Raw genomic sequence first — 24,558 nt, 5'->3', positions numbered from 1 at the left:
GTATGTATGTATGGTTGACTAGTTGTTTATCCAGTTACTGTGTTTATGTAGACACTTTCATACCTAAACTCTCGTGGTTTTTTTTATATCTAGCCACCGCTGTCCTCATCACTAGTGTGACATTGAGTGCCCAGCATGAATAGAGCAGCCAGTGTTAAGATATAGCTGTTTTGCAGAAATATTTGATTAGAAACAACTCACTTTGCTTGAACAATACAAAATGAAACAGTTGACTTGTTTAAAGCATACATTTAGAATGATCTTACAAAACAACAAAACTTTACCCAGCACGTAAGCTTTGCATGCTGTGAAGCTGTAACGCCAAAAGCCTTGTGGAATAACTTCTGTTTAAATAGTGGTCATGCCCATTCAGTGCAGCAATAAAAGAGGGTGTGTTGCTGATTTCATAGACTTCAATGCCTCCTACTATCAATGTTCAGTTTGTGGCAACCTGGTGCAACCCTACATGGACTAGACTATAAGGTGTGTTTAGAAAGCAAATGTTGGGCTGGTTGTTAGGAAAAGTCTATACTGTGAGCATGAAGGAACTTGATCTATCAAGACTCAGATGCTGTAATGCATGTTTTAAGTACTTTTAGATCACATACTCATTGGACAAAGGATCTTCTGCTTTTTCCTTGTAAATGTAATAGCTACTGAAGTAGTAGCTATTGATGGATCTCCTCAGGACCAGCTGTATAAAAAGTGCTGTCATCATGTGAGCGTGAATAGTTTCCTAAAGCCTATAAGCAACATTCAAAGGCCTATGTACATGTGAGGGGCATGGTACAGTCAAGTGCTATCTGAAACAACACATGACTGTAATGGACTTCCAGTGGGCTGGCAGTGGCCTACATCTCTTTATTAAAAACTGCTGTCAGAAAACCTGCATGTTGTTGTAGGTACCTGGATGATGGTAAACTCTTTCCTGGGGGAGCAGGTATTCAGTTGGTAAAATCTAAGTTTTTTTTAATTTTTGTGCTTAGTCCATTTTCTAGCCTTTTGTTTACATAATAGTATCTTTTATTTCTTTGTTTTAGTATTATTTCTTGTGATTACTACTGCACTGCTTATGCCAATGAATTCTGGGATTGACCTCCAGTGTGTTCAAGCTGGAGTTTGTACCCTCCTAATCCGAGGTCTCCTTCATGAATATCTTCCTTGCCTGTAGCCTGGGTGGAGCCTGTTCTGTCCTGTGCTGGCACTGGTATGTGAGCAGATGATTCACAGTTTTCAGTCAATTCATCATTATTTATGATATAATCTGTGTCATCAGCCTTCAGTTGATCCTGTATTAAAACAAAGAAAAAAGATCAGTGGAAGGGAGGCTCTTGAGAAGGATTTTTGTTAAAGCTTGAATGCAGAACAAGTCTGATGCAATTTCACTCTCATTTTATTTCATTATTTGCTTATTTCTTTCAGGTGTTAATTTACCATCTTGATGTTGATTAAAGCAAATAGTTGCTTACCATGTTCTGCTCTCAAGCAGTGTTGGGAAACATAACCTACCCTTTGGATCTTTAAGATAATGTCAGTGCTTAAATATTACTGATGGGTAGCCAATGCTTTCAGCATCTGGCTGAACTATTTAGAACATGTCACCCATATTTGAAGCTCATGGTATTAGTGGCCATTCTTGCAAATGTAGCAGTGCACCTTCCAAGACCTCTTCTCCAAAACCCTGAAGAAATTGTATAATTTCTAGCCTTGAAAGTAATAAGCTTTGGAAAAAGAACTTTACTAAAGTGTTTCATTGAGTATGGCAGGTTTTGGATTACACCTTAGATACAGTTAACCAAGCCAGGTACTTACGCCATATGCACTGGGGCTGGTCAGAAGCCTGGCAATAGGATTACACCATTCAGGTAATGTCGTTGTGAGAGGTGGACCGGTGTGGGTTAAGATAGGTTTTAGGTATCTGTGAGGTTTGTTAAAGAATATTTCTCATACAGATGTTGATACTAACATGCTTCTCTATTACACAAAAATTTCATTTTAAAGCATAAAGAAATCATATAACTGAATGGAAACATAAAAAATACTATCTCTCTACCCACCCATTACTGCATACATTCACTTGTCATCAGTCTTGTCTAATGTTTTTCAGTAACAACATTAACAAAAAAAAGCCCCCAAAACCTAACAACACCCTCCCCTTACCCCAAAAACCCAAACCCAAAACGCTTGATGCTCAGTCTGTCTTGAAGGGTACCAGAATGGCTGAAGGGAGTGTGTTGTGGGATACGTAAATGCAGTAGGAGCTGGAAGAGAGGAAATGTGTACTAGGTTATCCTGTTTACGATTCTCATCTACTGTTTGCTGTGTGATCTCTTATGCAATTTTAACAGAAACAATTTAAGATGCAACTGTATCAGCTAGTCTATAAGAATAGTAGCGAACACTTTCTTAAACACATATACTTAGCCTTTTGTAAAATTTCTTCAATGGGCAAAGTATATTTCATCAAATATTAAGTTGCTTTATTGCTGGGAGTGTACATAAGTTATTCTCTATAATACTTTATTTTCAGCATTCAATGCATTTGTTTTACATGTCATACATCACTGCTTCTTTATATAAAATTATGTAAATAAGTTAGGAACAGGCTTTATGCTATTGTCTCACACCTGTCTTTTCCAATCTTTTCATCCAAAAGTGCTTTATTGAGATATAAGAAAAACCTGCTCATCTCAAGCAATTATATCATCCTCGTATCTGTCAATAATAGCTCTCCCATGAGTTCCTTGAGTTGACTTATCTTCTCTGCTACTTTTACTTGCAATGTAATTTCCAGTGTTCTTTGGGAAGCAAGCAGGTCTGTCAGCTATTTTTGCTGTTAGGGAAAACTTGCTTTATTGATTCTTGTCCCACTTTCACCCACCTGCTCCTTTCTCTTGCTGTATTGCTTGTGCTCTCTCCCTCACTCTCTCTCTGCCTCCTTAATTAAGAAAGGAACAAATGTAAAACTGAGTAGTGATTTGAGCTCTGCAGCAATATTGTAGAAATACTGAGTAAGTAACAGTAGGTCCTAAACCTAACTATTCCAGTGCCTCCTTTTCTTTTATTATTGTTTTTTATGGTATCACTGCTTTACACACTAAGTACAAATCCTGTATCCTGAAGAAACTGTTATATAAAACATCCTTATGATCTCAGTTACAGATTGAAAGGCTATGTAACTTGCTCTGCTGTCCTCTATACTACAGCCATGGAAATTGCTCTATAGTATCTGGGTTTTGTGTGTGTGTGTGCGCTTGTGTATTTTTTTTAAAAATTAAATTGCATCTGTCAGAACATTGATTCCTTTGTCCAAGGTCATACGCTGAGTTAGCGTGAAAAATTGAGTCTACTTCAAAAAAGATTGTAATATTTTAATATAAATTCTTATCAGAACCATGACCAAGGTTGGAATCTCATGAGATCGAATTGTGCAGGGAAAGTTTAGATCCTTTTGTTTCTGTAAGAGTAAAATCAAACCAAACAATCTTTTTCTGATCCACACCCAATCTTATTTGAAACCTCCAAAGTGCTAAGCAGTTAAGAGCTATAATTAAAAAGCAATGTATAAAAGCCATTAATTAGAGTAGCTTTGTTTTCAGTGGTTCAGAAAAACCTAACTAAAAGGCCAAAAATGGAAGTAGGAACTTAATTCTAGGTTTTTAATCTTCAGAAATATTTGCTTTGTTAGCACAAACAACTTGAATTGTTTGAACTGAGTTGTCAGACCTAGCATGAAAAATACAGGCTTGTAATGGAAGTTGGATTTGATTATACTGAGTTCTGTCTGCTCTGTTATTTTATTCTCTTCCAGAATAAGTAAGTGAAGATGAATATTACTCTACATTTCCTCCTTAATCTGATGCACTCTTAGCTAGGCCTTACTTCTAAGCAGCCTTATAACTTCGTAATGAGCTTTTATACCTCCCAATAAAAATTTGAGTCCTGTTTTCCTCCCATGCTTGCATGAAGCCCAGCACTGCATCAGATAGGAATAGGAGGTGCATGCTGAAACAGGCAATCTACTTGGCTGCCACGGTAGTCTTCTGAGCCACCACCACTTTTAGCATAAACTTTTGTCTGGTGTGTTTAACTGATTGCTATGTGTGTACACTGATGTTTAAGTTGAGTGATGGTTTCATTTTGGGCTGCAACATGTCCTCTAAGTCCCCTTCCTTTTGCATTTGCTCTAACATGTTCATTGTGTATTGTCCGTGCTTCTGCTTTGAAGCTCCTTGAGATGCAGTTTAAAGTGAAGACAATTTTCTTGTGCTTGTTGTGATGCTTCTGATTCTGTAATAAATTATTTATCTCATTGTTCCTTATTTAGTGATTATTCAGCCCACTAAAAACTTAAATTGCACTGGCCTATTTTTTCATTGTTTTAATAACCTACGCCATAAATGTTTCCTCTTTATTGTTAACACATTTGCTTTATAGTATTACAGATATAATCACATCATTCAGTGCAGCATGAAAGAGGAATTCTAATCCATGTGCAGTGCTGGCATTTCAAAACTATATCAGACATGGGTCTATAGCATTTTAAGGCTGGCAAGAAGTCTTATTACACTCCAGCTGCTCTGGTTGCATCTCCCAGCATCTTCAGGGAGAAATAATTTAAAGAGTGTAATAGAAAAAGGTAGATTTTGCACTAAGGCTGCTTTAAAAATTGGAAGAAACTAAGTGTAAACCTCTTGGCATAACTCAGAAATTACTGCTGAACCAAATTCATGCCTGCTTAATTCAGGGATAGGGGAAAGATAGCAGGGAAAACACTGGACAGATCAACCCATTTCTAGATTTGCACTCCAGCCTTCCATGGGCAGAACAGCCCACCTGCATGTCTCGGATTCCACACCTTACAATATACTGTGTTAAAGAACATATTAGTATTGTAAAGGTGGTAACTTCTAAGTTGGGAAACTGAATTCAGGATGCCTGTATGTGCACACGTGTAGAATTTTAATCCATATACAGTACTGGCACATTAGCATGCCTCACTTTCATAATCAAATACCAATTTTTCCATTAATTTCCCACATCTTCAGGCTTCCACTATCAGTTCACATGCCCAGAAATGCTTACCCTAGGTCCCCTCACTGCTATCTGAACATCCTTTTGCCCAGGCAGTTTCAGTCTACCCTTGCCACCAGCCAGGCACCATTGCTCTCCCTTCCTGTCTCACTGACACCAGACTTAACATCTAAATAATTTTTTTTCCAAAGTACAGGATTTGTTGTGATACTAATAAAAATTTCATATAGCGATTTTTCTAGAGACTATTTTCCTATATCAAACTGTACTATAAATACACATTTGTTAAAAGTATGTTATTTAATACTCTATTACTAGGTGCTATATTTATGCTGTAGGCATAAGTCTCTAGAGGTAAACGTCACCAATCCCAGAATCCATCCTTTGTGCAATGTGTTTAAGACTTCTTGAGGTTTGCAGCCTTTTATTTTAGTGTCCCTTTTGTGAACATTTTTATTTAAGTCTGAGTTTGTCAATTAGTTATGAATTTAATATTACTCTTTGTATTTATGAAGAAACATACGTAAGTATCAAAGAAAATATGTCACTTCTGCTCATTCAATCTATTTTCTGTAGTAAGGACAAATGATGTTTTATTCCTTGGTAGAGTGTGGGTGGGGTTTTTTTTCATTTATTAAAAAAGATAATTACTTTGATATTAGCTATGTTATAGACTAAAGAGCAAACATTTCCATTTTGGTAGCATTTGAGTGGGAGCAGGCAAACCATGAAACTTTGATTATCTGGCTAAATTCTGCAGGTGGCTGACTCCTGCTAACAGCTGACTGAGATTATTTTGTTACTTTATACGACAGCTTGTGTGCATGACTGAGCTGGTGAGGCACAGAGACATCTCCAGGTCTTAAGTGCATGCACAGCAGATTAAAATCACCTGAAGGAGAGGTTTTTCTAGAGAGGTTTCTCCTCCTGACTCTTGCAAGAGAGGAGGATGTTTTCTCACGTACCATGGAATTTTCTTCAGAGGATGGGGAGTTATCAGTGTAGACTAGTTGAAAAGTGCAGGGCATGGTTATATTACACTTAATTTTTAGAATAATAGTTATGTTTTTGAAAATACCATGAGATCTACAGTGACTTAACAGGTAAAGATAACCTAATCTGCACTACAGAGAAAGCTGAGAAGGAATCACTAAATCTGGTATAAATTATATTTTTAACTTGTAGTTGTTACAAAGAACTAGAGCAGAATTCACTAGTAACTTCTTTTTTTTTATGGAGTGGTTTAAAAAAAAAAAATCCCACTACTATTGTAACTTAAAATACTAAACAACTGAGGATAAATGGAATCATACTGTAGTCCTACAAAGTCAAATCATCAGGTCTCCATATTTTTTTTTTTTTTAGATTGATTCTCTCTTTGTCTTTCACATGTCTGAGAGCAGGGAGTGTGGATGAAAATCAGTGGTAATAACTAGTTCATTGCATTCTTACGGGAAAGTCTGTCTGATTGTCAGATTCTAGAGCCAGATGTAGTGTCAGACCCAAAGAATTCACTCTGGCTTTTATGCAGAATATGGCTAAAAATTTATTGCTTTCAACTTTGAAATTTGAAGCATTGCAGAGGTGTGGGCAAAATGGAGGGAGTTAATAGAATTGATCTTAGTCAGGTCTTTTTATACATAAGTAGCTGCAGACTGAGAAGGGGCTTGTTCTCTAGTATGCACTGAGTAAAATGTCTGGGGTATTCACGCAGCATGGGCTTCTAGTTGTGAGCTCACTGAAGCAGAGAAGAAAATTGAGACATCTTACTCAAGTTATTTGAAGCCTATTATAGCCTGAATATAACACCTCCATGCAAAGAAAAAATCTGAGACAGAAATGGAGACTTGGTTATATAACTGATGAGTGGGTAATGTAGATACTCTTGAAAGTAGAAGGATAGGGCATGCAAAAGGATAGAAGAATACTCATATAAGATTCAAAAGGAATATATGAACAGGTGCTAATGTCAGAGAAATTAACATTAGAAAGAGCTTTGGAAGATGCTGACTGTGTGAGGCAGCGAGAGAGAAGAAAAAACCTCCTTGACATCATTTGTATAATAACAAGGAAATGACCCTCCATGTGTTTAAAAAAAAAGCCAAAAACAAAACAAAAAAACCCCAAGCAACAAAAAACAACCCCCACAAAAAACCCAACCAAAATACAACCTACTAAAAAAAAAATGCACCAACAGAGACACAGGAGTCAGCTACACACACACTTGAAGAGGTAAGGCTGTTGCACTAGTGACATCTGCATTGATGACACGCATGTGACTTTTCAGAAAAATGTGTGTGAGCCAAAGTTGACATAGTTGGTAGGATTCATCTCCCCTGTCTTCAGACACCTTATAGTAGGACATCTAAAAGAAACCTAATCTACCAGTCTTTTTCATCAATAAAGAGAAATGGCCAAATCCCAAGGCAGTTAGTCTCATCCTGCAGTGCTGGAGGTAATTGAAACGAATTGAAACTAAGATGAGTTTCTTTCCCTTTATTGACCATAAAAGTGTCTGAACAACTAGATTAGACTTAGATAGCTAATAATTAAATATCTGAAGTTTGGTGAAAAGAATCTCACTTGAGGACAGAAGAAAATAGAACCCCTGAGGCAAAATATAAGAAACCAAACACAACATACTCCTTACTAAGGAAACTAGGAGTGTATGAAAGGCATCCATTTTCATAATTAGAAAATACTATATTAAATGCATTTAGAAGAAAAAAAGATAAAAATAATATAAATCTCTGTGTAATAAATATGGCATCAAAGCCAGAAGCAGAAACAAACTTTGAAATCATTAAGCTTGTGAAAACCTAAATGACCATGGAGGAATTCATAAAAAATTTCACCTCAGAGAAAACTTAAAAAGACTTCCTGGCATGTTTGAAGGCATGGAAAATTTCTCAGGGCATTGCAAAACTGGTCTACCAGGTGCTTGGCAATAGGGTTTCTCTTCCTGCAGAAAAGGAACCTCTGCACAAAACTGGAGATGCTATTGGCAAGAGTATGCTAAATTATTTTATTAGAAAGGATTAACACTGATGTGACCTGGCTGTGCACAGAACCTTAAGGCCTTAAAAAGACTCCGATGCTATCTGCCTCAGATGAGATCACTTTCAAGCTCTTCACATGAAACGCATTCATTGTATCAAATGCTTCAGCCTTGTTACTGGCAGAGGGAACTAATGCAGAAGAGCAAGCAAGTTAGCAGGGATTTCTGCAGTTGTGTAGAAGACTGTTTCATGAGAATGTCCTTGGCATCACCATCTGCCAAAGAAGTATTCCAGAAAACAGATGTGTGAAGAATGAAGACCAGGAGCGGTTACGTGCCTTGCTGACGACAATCTAATACCAGTGGAACCACAAATCTGATCCTTTGCAAGATACAGGGAGAGTAAACCTTAAACACAATGAAGTACAAGTACAAATTGTTTTTGATCAAATGAATTACTTCAGCTGCACCACAGAGGAAGAGAGAAAAGGTCTGATCCAAATAAAGTGAAAGCTATAAAGCTTTTAAAAAACATCTCATCAATAAATTATATAAAGTACAATGAACTCGCACCTACTAAGACAGGCACTGAGGATAGCAGTGCTTGTAGTGCCCCTACCCTGGGAGAGGAGAAATTGGGGACCAGGAGGGTGGTGGAAAGAGTGGGTAGCAAGAGTAATGTGAACAAGACTTTCTAAGCAAGATGGGCATCATTCTGCTCAAACTAAAATACTACAGTGAAAGCAAGACACTAAAATGACTGCTAGAACTTTGTAAGCAACAGCTGGAGTAATATTCTTGCTATGGCCCTCGGGTGACATAGATTGAGAGCTAAAGCCAGTGCACCAAAATTATACTCAAATAGGAAAATAATTATTTGGCATTTTTTTCAGGAAGTCAGATCAGATATTTTATCATTACACAGATATAGCTGCACAATAACAGTTAAAATAGTTCACAGATCTGTGGAGACTGTTTTTGACAAATCTTCATGTTCTGCATTGATGAGATTCAGAGGGTGCTCTCACAGTTATAAAGGTACAACTTGAAAGGGAAATGTGATCCTTTGTGAGAAAATCCTGTAAAGAACTTTTTTTTTTTTGCACAATTTTGTTGAAGGATGAGCTATGAATGTGGAGGAAGGCTTGGAAGAACAATGTGTCTTATATTCTGATGCTTGCTTGTGTTTGTAAAGATGCTAACAAAAACAGAAACAAAAGCGATAATTCACTGTATCTTTTATGAAAAAAAAAAAGATGATCTGTGAAAACAAACAAACCCCACAACAAGAACAAACAAAAAAAAAAACCAACCCAAAAAACCAAACACAAAGCAACAGAATCTCTCTTCCTCTGTCAGAAGACTGGAATAACAAGTAAATGAGGAGATGGGTGGTATGCCAGAAGGGAAGAGAACAGTAGCTTAAAAGAAAATGAAAATTCTGAAAAAGTTTTTTGAGGACTGGTAGGTACAGTAATGAAGACAAACCAGAGAGCTATTCTCTTGGCCCAGTATGAGTGTACAAACAGAACTGTGATCAGTGATGTGTGTATCCCTATAGAACATAAAAACAGGGCACCAAGGTGACTTGTGCTGGGTGAAGCCCATGCCAAAGCTGACAGCAACAGGATAACATATGATGTATTAATGAAATTGTTGTTTATTTGTACAGTTGTGAGAAATTATCCTCATTCCAGACACAGAAGTAGATTCAAAATCTGTGTGAGAAGATCAGGACATGGTTTAGCACTTCTGCAGGAGAGTATTTTACTCAGTTATGTGGTAGTATACTTCTGGCCAGTTAGGTAATGAGTAAGAGGTGCTGGGAGTGACTTTAAAAAAGCAGTCTTTTAATCTCCCTATGCTGACCTGAGCTGCTGAGAGCAGGATAGCTTTTGTAAAGCCTTGTTCATAGAAAGCTTGTTTAGTTTAATATATTCTCTGAGAATGTCTAGTCCTGTGAGCAGATTAGTGCAAAGATTATGTCCTCAGATTCTCCAGCAGCTTTTTCCAACGTGTGACCCATGTTATATGCACAATTAGCTAGCTGGATGAAGTTGGAAGTGTCTAACAGGTTTGTGAAGAAAGCACATTAAGAAGTGGAGGGCTCAGTGTTGAGGAAGGGAAGACATATTGCACAGGAATAGGTTCTGCTGTAATCCAAAGAAGCAAGCCTTCTGGCAAGCCATGTCTTTGTTTTTGTAAAGATATTTTAAAACAGAAAAAGACCAATTAGAACACCCTCATGATATAATGTTCCCTAAGAGGTATGCAAATTTCAGTGCGAAGAACAATTGAAGATAATGAATTATGGTAGATATCCTAGTGGAAAAAAAGATTTTTACTGAACAAGGATAATAGCAGCTTTTATACTGCTAGGAGTGAAAGAAATGTGAGGTATTTATCCTAATATGTTTAAAATTCTAGATAGGTAAAACAGGATATCTTGTTTAGGAACACTGGCATATTAAAATAACAATACAGAGGATACATATTAAAAGAGATCAAACTGCCTTTTGATCAGCAGAGAAGCTTATCAAATATAAAACAGAACTAGGAAAAACTAGCCCTAGGTTTCCAGTTGGGATAGTTCATCTCACTGCTCCTATTGCTGTACTAGTCTGGAGTGGGATAATCAAACTCTTAATACCTGCCTAAACATGCAGTTAGTTTCAGAAAATGCAGTTACTTAGAGGAGACTTAGCTGAAAGTAAAAATCACTGAAAGGAAAAATCGGCCTGGTTTAGGCCAAACCAGGACATTGTCTTTGCACGAAAGGCTTTCCTGTGAGCCTGTGAACGCTAGAGAAAAGTATGTTGAATGAGGACAGCGTGCTGTGATGGAGAAAGCTTGAGGGCCGTGAGGCAGGGGGTGGGTGGAGTGGGAACAAGAGATTTTTGCAAGTGTGGTAAGTGACTTTTATGGTTTGGTTAGAAATATAGTTTGGCAAAGGTGGAGAAATAAGATTATTTTTGCTAGAGTGAAGATTTGAAGGGGATGTAGTTATGCAAAGCAATGGTATTCCAGATGAGAAGCTGCAATGAGAATTTCTAAGCTTTTCTTCTGTTTTACTACATTTTTAAAGGAATCTGGGAACTTAATGAAATTAAAGGGCACTCACTTCCAGGCAAGCAGAAAGATGTATGATTTTACAGCAGGTATTCAAGGTATGGCAATCACTGCCTGAAGAAATCACAGAGCCTGTGATAAAGGGAAGTGTAATCTCATACAAGAACACAATTACAGCTGGGCAAGCCAAGGCAACAGGGGCTGCCAGACCTGAGGCCTCTGGGAGGGGTGAGGGAATTCTCCCACTTTTTTCTGTACAACCCACAAGATGTACTTGGAGGGTTTTATTTCTTCCATCTGCTGCTGGAACGTCAGCATGATGGTAAATAATGGATCTGACACAGTGCGAGGAAATCTGTGCCCTTGTAAGGTGGTTATTGCTGTGTTTGGCTAAAGTATAAAATGCTTTTGTAATTCTTTTTAATGGATTATTTTGACGTGTTATTAGAGATGTTGCAGGTATTAGTCAGGCATCAGTTTCAGAGAGGTTAAGCTAGTCTCTTAAAGCTTGCCTACCTCATGCCTGGCAGTTCGTTATGTTTCCAGTGAAAGATTCTGGAAACAGATTATGAAAGATTTTTGTTTTAATTTGGCATCATTCCCTTCTATTTATTGGCACAATACGTTGCACACATGTACCAGTGCTGGCACTGACCCAAATACAGGCAATAATAGAGGTGGGGAAAAGTACAGTGCAGCGTGAATGAGCATGAGGTTTTCTCATTCTCAGTGTTTCGTTACAGATGGAGAGGTTAGCTATTGGGGTTTCAGTCACGAGTCTCTCGTAATACAAAAGCCAGCTATACTGTGCATGAGCAAGTGTAGCTGTTCCGTGAATGTGATTTGGTTAGGAAACGCATTCATTGAGATCACTGCTTTTCTTTTCCTTTCCCATCTTGACAGCTCCTGCAGTCAAGTCCTAATCCAGATTTGATTTCATAACTGTTTGCCACTCAGATTTCACTCTAATAGCTCTTTTCCAAATATCTTCTCATTTTAATTGATTTAGATCTAGATTTGTATTCAAAAGCTGAACTCTGTGTGAACTTATGCTCAGTTTATTTCCTCTTTTTGCAGCTATTTATTCCCCACATAAAACTGTTGTCACTTCTTTTTTTTTTTTTTTTTTTGGTAGAGATATGGCCTCTACCAATTCACTGGATTCAGTGAACTTTAGAATTTTTGCTTGGCTGTTGATGACAGCTTGGTTGGATGACAGCATTTGGATAAGCCCATTGATCTGTTTTACCTGTGTGAGAGAAAGTAAGAAGGAATTTGGTCACTTGAAGGCAGCTGACTTCTCAAAGTTCTTCCAAAATTTTGTTGCATGTAGAGGGGACCTGTTTTCAGCTGTGCAGTTAACTCCCTCCAGCATGTTTACATAGCTCTGCAGTCTGCTATGGAAGGGAGGCAAAGCCTCCTTTCTTCTCTGGGACTTCAGCTTTCAGGATTTATGTTAGCAGCCTTGCGTGCTTTGGTTTCCAGGAATGCCTATGACTAAGACCTGGCAGATGTCAAAATGACTTCTAAGCCTGTGAGAGGAGCATGGGTAGCATGACCATACAAATAATCGATCTTCCACAATGGCATGGCTAGAGCAAACTCAGTAACAACCAAAGCACTCTAGAGGACAGAAGATCAAGCAAAGAACTGAAATCTTGTCTGGACCTGTGTTTTTCAAGTATGAAAGACCTTTGAGCAGCAGCAGGTATGACAGGCCTTCTGCTTTCCATATAAGCTAAGGCAATGGACCAGACTAAGTGTGTGAACTGCAAGGGTCATGTAAGGTCTTTGGAAGTACAAATCTGAATAAGATATGGGTTAGTTTGATTTGCCCTTATGTGTGGTTCAAAAGCTGAATTGTTCACGTTGAACTATATTAAGCTCTTGTCTAGAGCTTCACCATTAAGACTCCTAAGGCATGTCCTTGGCATGTCAACCAGTGACTGAGGTCACGTAGTCCTCCAAGCTCCTGTCTAACAGAGGCATGCAATAGTGCCACAGGCACCTGAATTAGCAAGGCTTTCTAGTACTCTGGTATGGGCCACTACATCTAGATTACTATCTTGTTAATAATCCAAATTGAATGTCACCTATTATTTAAGACGATCATAATATCTAATAGTTTTTTGAATCAAAATCCATGATGGCACCTTAAAAAAAAAAAACAAACCAAAAACCCAACAAAAAACCCCCACCAAACCCCAAGAAAACCCCCAACCTCCTGATAAACCTGTAAAAAGTGCAGAAACTTACACAGTGAGCTTAGCAGTATGTTTTATCTGAACAGTAGCAGTCATATTTTTGAGTTACTTGAATTTCATGTAACACTGCAGTATAGAAATGTCTGGCATCAAGGTACTTTCTTAGAAGACAGAGCTTGTAGTGCTATACAAGGAAATGAGCTGCCTGAAAGGTTAAAGTCAAATTCTTCTAGAAAAAAAAAATGAAAAAAGGAATAGGGAAGAAGGGTCAAATAATGTTTTGGCTTTGCCAAAATTGCAAGTTGTGTTACTATCTTGGGCTAGACGTTATTTAAATTTTCAAGAAATTGTTTTAAACTAGACTGTATTTTGCTTCACCCTGTTTACTGTGAAATCTGGGGACCCAGTATTAAATAGGCTTAATATTGCAAATTGTCAAAAAATATAAAAGACCAGCCCAGAATTAGTGAATCATTATTAGTTTAAAATCACATAATATATATTTAAAAAATAAACTTATTTTTTGCTGTTTGGTTCTAGAACCCTTTTCCAACCTCTATAATATAGCCCTTGGCAATAGACCATTTTAGGCTGTGTTTGGAACTCCTTTCCTGTGGCTTTCAAGGAAGAAGAGAACTGTTACACAGTGACAATAACATCTGTTTAACCTACATTTAAGACTGTTGAGAATGTTTTTATAGAAAATAGATCTTGTCAGACAAATCTAATTTTATCCTTGGATGAAGTTACAAGTTGGATAAAAATGACCTGCATTTAATAAGCTTTAAGGTGTTTGGAATGGCTTTATGATAAAAAAATCAGCTGTCTACAGTATCAATAAGACGTGTTAAATTGATTAAGAATTGGCTGGCTGATAGACCTGAAATAGTAATCGCCAGTAGAGAACTGCCATGAATTGGTGTGTATTTCAATGTAGGTTTTAGAGGGTCAGTAGAAAATCTGATGTTCAATAATTTCACCATGATGAAGTCGCTGAATATAAAACATGGATAATGCGGACTAAATCACGGTAAGGTCAGAGCAGTCATACCTTGATTGCCTGGTAAGCTGGTCTCATTCAAATATATTTTCTCTAATTGTATTCCTGAAAACAAATAAGCAAGGAGGGCCAAACTTCCCTGCAGTGCTTGTGGGTTGTAGTGCCAAGACTTTCCATGGGCTCTGAGGAAAGCAATGCATGCAAACAGTGAGTAGGGATTAAACCTAGTGTGCCAACGCTTCTGTATTAGATGCTAGCGAGACCAGTGCTGGAATACCATGCCCAGTGTGGTGGTCTGTGTTTTAAAGTGGTTTTCAAAAAGTTGAGAGGGATATAAGAAAGAAATAGCCCCCTCATTCTGCCCCCAAAATACTAAAAATAAATGAAAAGGTAAAACAGTGACTTAATGAACTCTTTAAGTACCTTTTAATGAAAAACACATGATACTAGAATGTTTATTTTTAAAAAATAAATTAATGCAGGTGATAAGCTAAATCTGTGCTTAAAAAAAAAAACCAAACAAAAAAGCAGATGTTTTAACGGTGACTAACCAATGGAAAACATTCCTAAGGGAAGTAATGAACTCTCCATTGCTGATATTTCCTGATCAGGAATGGATAACTTCCTCATATCTGGTGTCCTTTAGCTCACATAAGTTACTGAAATCAATACAGGATTAAATTTAAGAGTCTGATGTCCAGGAGGTCAGACTTGATAATGTAGAAGACCCTGTGCAGTCTAAAATTTAAGCTTTATGAATTTAATTAGTTAACACCTTAGAAGCCCTTTGACACTAGGAAAGTCATAGAAGTGGTCACTCAATTTAATTCCCTCTGGAAAGATAGTTGGCTTAGTATCTGAGAAATATTTAACTTAAGCACCTTTTTTTATTTTCTTCATTTCTTATAACCTGAGACAACTAGGTGCGGTGCATGTCTCTGACTACACTTGCTAAACCCTGTCTTCCTAGTTACTTAGCTCTGTTTCATTTAGCTTGCTAACATTCTGTGGAAGCATGTCATCTAAGCTGTTTGTTCTATACCAGTGGAATAAGTATTTCATTGTCTTTGTATGTGAACCTGTAGTTCTTGAATGAGTCTTACAATACTGTTTTGCCTTTGTACTCAATTATAATCATTAGCTTCAGGATGGTCAACAACAGACTGCAGAGGACACAACTCATTTAGCATCTTGAGAAAATTGCTGTATGCAATTTTGTGTGCAAGGTATTTGCTTAGATTTAAAGTTAATTTTGATTTTTTTTTAACCTCCTGTCTCCAACATATGTGAATGCAATTACAGTAATGGACTACTCCTTCTTGTTCTGGAAAAATATCTCCAAATCACATGAAGATCTCATGGAAATTGACACCAGTTCAAAGATTTGTCTCTCTCTCTGCAGAGCTGCTGTTGTTAGTATGCTGTGGCAAGGCATTTGATCGTGCATAGGGAAAGCACTATCCCAGCAAGGATATGATTAGTGATGGACAGCTTTCAGAGGGTCACCTGTTTATTTTGCTACAGGTGTCACACAGTTAGGTGTCCCAGTCAATAGATACCTTCAGTACTGTCACAGAACCTGACTTAGAGCTGTGTTAACCAGACAAAATCTTCATGAACATGATGATGACAAATATCTGACTAGTGAACAGTAGTAAAATTACCAGGCTGTGGCAGTATCTACAATACTAGTTTTGCGCATGGCCCTGTATCACCCTGGATAGCTGGGACTATCCTGTCTACATGCTGTCTTTCTTCACTCCTGTGCTACCCAGTTCCCATCCTAGTGTTCTGCACAGCCTCTGCTTCTCCTGGAGAAGGGCTGCTTTTCCCTCCTTTCTGCCTGGCCAGTGGTGCTACCTCTGCTCCCTAAAGAACCAGAGCAAAATTGTGTGTGGGGGGGATCAGCTGAGAATGTCTGGACCTAGGAAAACAGTGGCAAAGAAGGAAGTTGTGGTGGGGCAGGGTGTTCCCAGTGCCTCTGCCTATGATTTCTCTCACAGGGACAGATGCTCATCTTCTGGGGAATCAGTGAGATGCAAGAGGGAGATACTAGGTATGGTCTCCAGAAACCTGATGAGCTCCTTATTGAGAAGGCTTAATAGTGTGGCAGTAGCTGGTAGCTAGTGTGTGATGATTTGTGGGTATCAGTATCATGAAAGACGTAATTTCACTTCAGCCCGCAGGAACTCCCTGAGGGGATGATTTCCTTTTGTCCATTTGGATCATTGGCATTGCCATGATCCACATGAGGGATTATGGCACCTTTACCAAAAAAAATATATTTTTTTTTACCTCTATAGCTAATAATTTTCTTCCAAAGCACCACTGGAGCAGCTCCCTTCTATTTTTGGCACACACACCTCTAGACTGCAGACAACAGCTCTCTGTCTGCGCCTTTCTAAATCATGGTTTTCTGTATCTGAGTGTGATGGTGGGTCTTATTCTGGAGTACTTCTTGACTGTTGCACGTCCCGCCCTTTGATCAGAGTGAGGGACTCAAACTACAACTCCTGTGAGATGCTAAATTAACATTTATAATAGAAATATCTTTGATTTCTCAGACAAAATGTTTCTGGGTTTAGATGCCTGACACTTCAATGAAAAGTCAGAATTTTCCAAGGGCATTTTCATTCAGTTGAAAGTTGCTTTTTCTGTTGAAAACAGTTTTGAGGAAAAATATTTGACCAGCACAGTTAAGGTCCAACTATATATACAAATACAACTTTGTCTGACCTAGGATATAATCAAGGACAGAGGATTATAAGTATTTTGGGTTGAGGATGGCTATGTAAGTCTGACCTCAGTACCAAGCAAAGTCTTTGAACACCTTTTGAAGGAAAAGGACGATTCAAAGACACGGTTACATGGAAAACAGGATAAAATGCAGTGTGTTCTTAACAAAAGCTGATTGTGTCAGACTAGACCAGTATCTATCTTTGATAAGGTAACTGATTTGCTAGCCAAGGTTGAAGTAACAGCTCAAATATATATATAGGTTTAAATAAAGCATGTAAGGTACATTGCCTCATGGGAAAATATTATTCGAGAGAGACAAAAGGAAATAGTATGCATTAGAAGATAGATAAGAAATTGATTTCCCATTTAGCCAGCTTGGGTCATCTTACAAAGGGCATTTAAGAATGGAGAGAGGCTGGATGGGGTGTGCCTCAGGCCCTCGTCTTGGGAACAGTCTTGTTCATATCAGATTTCATAAATGGGTGCAAAACAAAACCAGAATGGTGTCCCCAATACCTGGGAGGATTAAATTACTCGAGCAAAGAGAGGATCTTGAGGGCAGCAATAATAGAAAGGGAAGAAATTTAGTAGTTACAAAATACAGTCAAGCACCTAGTGACTAACAAAATGAGAACACACCACCAAACATTCTTGTTTAATACTTTTGCCTCCTTAGCTGCCAAGTCCTTATTTTTATATAACCAATGACATCACTTTGTAAGGCAAGGAGAGCTTTTTAGTAGTTGCAGTGCAAAAGCAGCATGGCTTTGAGTGTCAGTAAACAGATGCAATTTGCTCAAGAATTGCTTATCAAGAGATTTGTCATACCTCAAGAACAGCTTTTCAGGATGTTTCTTGTAATTTATAGATTTGGTTATGTGAAGATGCAACTTGAATAACATGGACCTATGTTTGTTTGCAACTCTGTGGATGCGTGTGCAAATATATTCACAAATTATCATCTTTTCAGTGGGGGCCATCAAGCATTAGTGTGGAGAAATGGAATTAATTTGATCCATTAGGCTTGTGACACTTTTTTAAAAGTAAAAGCATGTAAAAAAATGTCAGTTTGTTATCAAATGCTTTCAAACAATGTTTCCTGATGTTTCAAGTTTGATTCTTGCTTAAATGTTTGGCTTTAGTCTTATTTTGTCAAATTTGCCAAGTGATTAATTACTAGCTGCTCTTTGCGTACTTTTCCCTAGAAACTATACTCATACGGTATAATCATATTTTACCCTTCTGTTAGGCACCATATTTCAGCACTTCAAAAATTACTTGAACTTTACAAAAATATACAGTCTTCTGAGTCCATGAGATGGGAATCCTAGCTCAGTCAATGATTTGCCTTGTAAATGCATTTTTCAGTTTATCCTTCTGTAAAACAGGATTACTAATGTGATATTTGACCTACTTGACAGGTCTGTTGTAATCTGCTCTGTTTCTGAGAATTTATTAACGCAGCGTGCTCTGGTTCTGATTTAAAGTGTCTTTAAAATATATTAAAAATTACCATTTGAAAAGCAGAGGCTTTTATATCCGTAGTTCAAACTCTAGATAAGTAGAAAGATTTTTCAAATGAACATGACAGTTCTTACTGAGTAGTGTGACCTATAATGTTGACTATTTTTAATCCACACTGTGTTTCTCCAACAAATGGGATCGTTTTTAAGGTGCTATGTTTTAAAACCTTGGTATTTGTTATTTTGAGACTGACAGAGACTTGAAAGTGGAAGAAATAAAGTTCAAAAGGAATTAAAATAGGGTGACTTTATAAAAGCAAAGTACTCTATTGGAGTGACTTATGAACTTGGCATTCAAACTGGAACTAATGTCACTAATCAGTTATGCTGATTTACAAAGTAGAGGTAAAATAAGGCAGGTAGTATAACATGTGGGTTTTTTAATATGTTAAAAATGGTTTCTCTTTTCCTACCAGGACAAATACAAAAAAGGGAAAATTAATCATTGATCAGCAATTGTAAATGACGAATTCCAGAAAAGTGTGTTTAAAAAGAACTTAAAATGAAAGGGCTGACCCTTAAAATTCAAACTTCCTCCAGCCAAGTTACTGTTCAGTGATGCTGTCTAGCAGGAAGAGAAATTGATTTCCTAAAAGTCTGTAGACTATGCTCAATAATCATAAGCCGCTGGTTTTCACCATTTTTGCTGTAAGGTAATAAAGACAATACTGGAATGATATTAAAAATTATAGAAATAAACTGTTGTGTTAAACTATTGGAGGCAGTTATTGGAGTAATATGACCCTGTCCTAATATTATGAGACATGATGATATTTTGGTGTCCTGTAGTAAACAGTTTGGTGAACTCACATGATTTCCAAGACGACAGGTTTGCCGCATTAAAAAGAAAACTCAATCTGACTTTTACATGGTTCACAAGTCAGTGAAGTGCCTTGAAAAGTGTACGGCACAAGACACTAAAAGGTCTACATTCTTCCTAGTCTTCTACTGACATTGTTCCTGATATCTGACATGCCACTTAACTTTACTTATTTTCCCTTTTTTGTCTCTGATATTAGCGGTAAAGACAGTCATTTCATCAAGCACTTTGAAATTTATAGGTAAAAAAATTTATCACATATGATTCACAGGTATCCTTTTTGGAAGATATTCATGGAGGAGTTCAAGGGGGCTGAACTGGGGAGGGGGGAAACTGAGCCACTCTTGCTGCCAAATGCACTTGTTTCAAGTCAGAGGTGAGCATAGTAAGGTGGTGGTAGTGTACTGTAACAACGTATGGCTGTCCTTCACTATGTTTGTGAATATCAGTTACTATAAAAATAAGTTACACTATGTATAACCCCCTCCTTGAGTTTTTCATTTCTAGTGATGTCTATCATAGTATCAGGCTGGCTGTCACTTACAGTAAAGCACTCTGACAATGTGAGAAAGGTGCTGGAGAAGTGCATGTTTGCATTCCTGTCACTCTGGGATGCTGAGGTATTCTCCTGTCAGCCTTGTCAGGTGACCAAACTGAAAGGTGCCTGTGACATATGAAGTGGATGGAATTTAAGACACAAAAGGTTTAATAGCAGAGCACTCTTTTGACCTTACAGTTTTGACAAAGAAACTCTTACAACATTATTGTATCTTGAGAGGCAAGCAGAAAGCTTTTTTTTCTGAAAGAAAAGATGACAGCAGATTATCTTTTATGGCTGCAGTAACATTGGGTGAATCAGGTTCCTGTGTTCAAGGATGAGACAGAACTTTGAACAGACCTAGCATTGTTTTGAGATGCTGTGTGTCAGGTAGTTTTATTTGCCTGAATCTCAGTTCCATCACTGAGGAAACTGAGACAACTCATTCAGTCTTTAGCCATACGCTGCTGAGCTACATCAACTTAAAGTTCTGTCTCTAGCATCGACAATGTACAGAAAATACTCTGCAGTTTCCTTGAGGAATTGAGGCTGGCAGGTCCCAACTCCCAGGTAGTATTTCTGGCCATGCTGTATGAAGTCATTCTGTTTTACTCTATATTGCAGAGTTTGACTTTCAGTTAAGGTCTAGCAGTTGGCCTGTGTGTGTGTATGTGAGATAGTATTATGGAGTGGCCTAACAAAGGGCAGAAAATTCAAATACACAATACCAGTATCAATATTACTTTGATTTTTCTTACTGGCAGTGTAGTGCTACCTAAAAGCATCCCACTCAGACGAGACAGTGTGTTGTAATCGAAATAGTATGTGTTATAAAATGCTTCGTGATCAAATGAAACATTATTTCAAGGAAATGAAATATCTACACAATGGTCAAAAATAAGCACTGTAATACTCATTAGAACTGCTAGTAAGTTTTACTTCATGGTAATTCTGTGATAATAGGAAAGTAGCTAAATTATTTGAACTCATATAAACGTTTCTATCTTGAACATTTTTTCAGTAACCAAGGGATGATTGTTTTAGGAAAGATTTGTGATTCACTTCCCTCTCTCCTCCAGTTCTGGACCTGCCCTTATGATGTTTGTGTCTCGGATGCCAAGATAAACTATTGTACATGTGCATTTGGGCTTACAGCATAAAAATTAATGGGAACTTGGATGAATTGGGAGGCAGTAATAAGGCATGAGGAATAGGGTAATTGGATGAATTTTGCATTTGAGTGTCTGTCAGGCAAGGCTAGATGGGAAGGGGTTGGAGGAGGAGGCTCACCAACTTAGTTGTCATCTTACACTCACTCCTGATGTTTGGATGGAGAATCAGGAGATGAGTAATGGGAAGGTGGACAGAAAAAGGACTAGCATGTGCACTGAAAACATTACTGAAACATGAACAAAAGAGGTTTGAGGAAGAAAAGGAGTTTTGTGAACAAAAACATTAGCTTGTATCGTAGCGCACGCTGCATATACACAAAGGGCTGAATGACAAATAGAGATATTTTCTAACCTTTGAAGCTGTAACACTGCAGCTTTAAAAAGAAGAGCAAAGCATTTTGGTATGCTGCTGTTACTAGGAGTGAGATCCTGCTAAGGGGTTGCTGACTTATCCACTAGATTTCAGACTTGGTGATGATTAGTCATGCTAAACCCCAGGGTGTTCATGTACATAGTCTGTCCTCTTTTTCCTGTTCCTTTTGGACTCTTTCCTTTCTGTTTACCCAGTTTTGTGATTGACATAATTTTCATGGATTTGCCTGACCCCATCATTCATCTCTCTCTCAGGATTAAGAGTTGTTCTACCTCCATTTGTCAGCATCCTGGCTCACATTATCTACCTATTAAATTTTCCAGAAAGCATGTTCTTTATTGTGTTGCCCCTCACACTTGAGTTTTCTTAGAAAAATACTTAAGACAAACTTTAAATAGGTAAAGTTCCTTAAAATATTTTCTTAAAACTCCATTGCTGTTATGTCACAGACACCCATCTCCACCATGCTCTCTCCAAAATCAAACAAATTCTACCCCTTAAATGGCCAAAAAGATGCAATGATCGTTAATTATCAATGTTTCAATACGGCAATCTATTCTGCTGTCATATACTGTCTGATAATTTCCTTCTATATCTTTCTCCATCTGTACCTCCATATGATATTATATCTTGCAGGGTGTGTGGGAGCTTTCTGTTTGGTTTCTGTGCAGTGTCCGGCACAGTGGAGCCTACAATTGGTTACTGAAGGTTCTAAAAACAAATAGTATAGAAATAACAATAAAAATATAAACCTAGGATTTTGCATTTGTATTGCCCATGAGTTTTCTATTATAATGTTTATACACACACTGCTTCACACCCCACCCCCAAATTTTAGGTATAAAATGAGATTTAAAATTAAAATGGTGCCCACGCATATGATTTTACATTGTTCATTTAAAGATCAAAATTAAAACTAGAAAAAGTAAAAAAAAAAAAAACCAAAACAAACCCCCCCAAAAAAACAAACAAAAAAACCCCCAAACTAAAACAAACCCCGAAAACCCACCAACTGCAACACAACAAGCCCTAAGAAATAATAAGCAATGTGTTTATTGCTTTTCATTTTGTTGTCTTTCAGCTTGCTCTTATTCTGTACCTCTTTTACCCAGTGAGGGAGTGATTTCTTCAAAATGAGTTTCCCTTTGGCTTTTAGGCATTAATGCACTGATTTTCTTTCTACTACTGAATATTATCTGATCCTGAAACTGGCTACAATGAATTATAGAATGTTCTTGTCAATCATAGCTGCTTATCTGAGTTTTTTTATTGGGGCTGAAACTGAAAATTTCTTAGTGTGCTGTTGGAGCTTAGGTATTTTCTCACAAGGGCCAAATCATGTTCCCTTCCTCCTTGCCCCCCTGCATGCATCACATCCATGACCATCTGCAGTGGTTATAATCTCATGCAAAGTGTTGGTGGTGAATCTCTGTGTGCATTTCACCTTGTGAAATGTGAGGGATGCAATGGTAGGAAGGAGGCGTTAGCTGAGAAAGAGAACTGAGTTCATCAGCTATTCTTAAGCACTGCAGCAACACTTGGTGCAGCAGTTGCTGGAAGGTGAAGCTAGTGCTGCCCTATAATTCATGCAGGAAGATTCTGACCCAATGTACACAGCCTCTTTTCCTAGGTTTTCCTACTGCTTGTTTCCCTGCTACCTGCCTGACTCCCAGGAGACGTTAGAGTAATGTAATGTTCAGATATTTGTCCCCAAACTAACAACTGCTATTAATAATTCATAACTTTATTTGTTAGCAAGGGTTGTGTTTACAAGGGCACTATAACTTTAAATCATGAGCAAAACTTAATGAAAACGATACTGGGAAAGAACAAAAGAAAGCAGAAAGGTTTTATAAAGTGATGGTAAGAAATTAATTTGTAGAGAAGAAACTAAAATAAAATGCAACTGTGAAGCATGGGAAAAACTCAACACACTAAACCCACAATTTTCCTTATCTATATGACAGAGCTGAGTAAAGGCAGTACCATTTTTTACTTAATCTCTGTTTGTGCATAGCATAATATTATGTCTAATTTCTGTCCAACTAAAGTATTGATCTCTGCTTCTTCAGAGAACTCATAAAACATCCTTCTTGCAAGTTGTTTCATGCACCTTCTGTTGTATATTTGATACAAGTAGGTTGTGTCATATACTTGGTGGAAAAGTTGGTTTAAATTAATGAAATATAACATAAGCCAAAGGAGCTATATGACTTCTAGCGCTGCACAGTCTTGGTGTTTAGGAAGTCTCAGGGAGTTTGCAAAAAGGCAAGATTCAAAAAATTGTAACCGGGGGAACAAAACATCTTGGGAAAAATAAGTAAGCAAAGAGCTTCTATGTGTTAATGAAAGTGTGGTAACACATTAGCACAGCTGAATACAGTACTTTCTTGTGAGACAGTAGGCTGGGGCTGGACACACCTGAGAGGTGCCTAGCAAATAAATGGTCTTGGCAACTGTCTGCCATGGTCCAAAGACAGAAGATGGTTATTGATAAACACCTGTCTAACAGCCTCTGCGAAGGCAGAATACCTTAGTGTGCTACAGGCAGAATTCACTCTATTCCATCCCTTGGACCACTGATATTTATGGTTTTCTTAGATAATTTTTTAAAGTGGAGTAAACTCCTTTTTTGCAACCAACATGACCAAATGTCACCTAGTCTCAGAAGCCTTTAAAAACTTTCTCAATCTGGGTAACTAAACTTCATTTATCTGATTAAAGGATTAATGAAGTAGCTTTGCTTACAGGCATGGAAAGATTGCAAAAATATTACTGAAACCACAGGAATATTCTCAGGTTTTGATTCTAAGGACTTAATATAACTATTCATATGAAATAGTTTGCAAAACAGGTGTAAGAAATTGTCCAGTTTGTTTCAGAAAAACTTTTGGAGTCCTGTTCACATTAGAGTTTTTGATGAAAGCATAGCATGCTGATGGGTATTTGAATCCACAGAATCCCCATTAGCTTACTCACATGTGTGTGCAGATGAATTTATTCACAGCAGGAGCCAGTGCAAAAACAGATGTTACCTTTGAAAAATTGATTTGTTCATAAAGTTTGTTTATGCTGCTCATGTTATTAA

General features: G+C 37.6%; 1 protein-coding gene across 1 annotated transcript in view; it reads right to left on the bottom strand.

The window, feature by feature from the left end:
- Positions 1–249: 249 nt before the first annotated feature.
- SLC9A9 (solute carrier family 9 member A9) overlaps positions 250–24,558 on the bottom strand; it is a 210,455-nt gene continuing 186,146 nt past the window's right edge. Inside the window, exons 15-16 of the mRNA XM_068406383.1 lie at positions 1,813–1,918; positions 250–1,289 (exon numbers count right to left, since the gene is read on the bottom strand). Of these exons, the coding sequence (XP_068262484.1) occupies positions 1,071–1,289; positions 1,813–1,918 (325 nt within the window). The 3' untranslated portion in view covers positions 250–1,070. The remainder of the gene's footprint in view (positions 1,290–1,812; positions 1,919–24,558) is intronic.

This window comes from Nyctibius grandis, chromosome 8, assembly GCF_013368605.1.
Source record: "Nyctibius grandis isolate bNycGra1 chromosome 8, bNycGra1.pri, whole genome shotgun sequence".
Taxonomy (NCBI): domain Eukaryota; kingdom Metazoa; phylum Chordata; class Aves; order Nyctibiiformes; family Nyctibiidae; genus Nyctibius; species Nyctibius grandis.
Note: the sequence above shows the minus strand (reverse complement) of the source record. Positions and strands in the feature narration are given on the sequence as shown.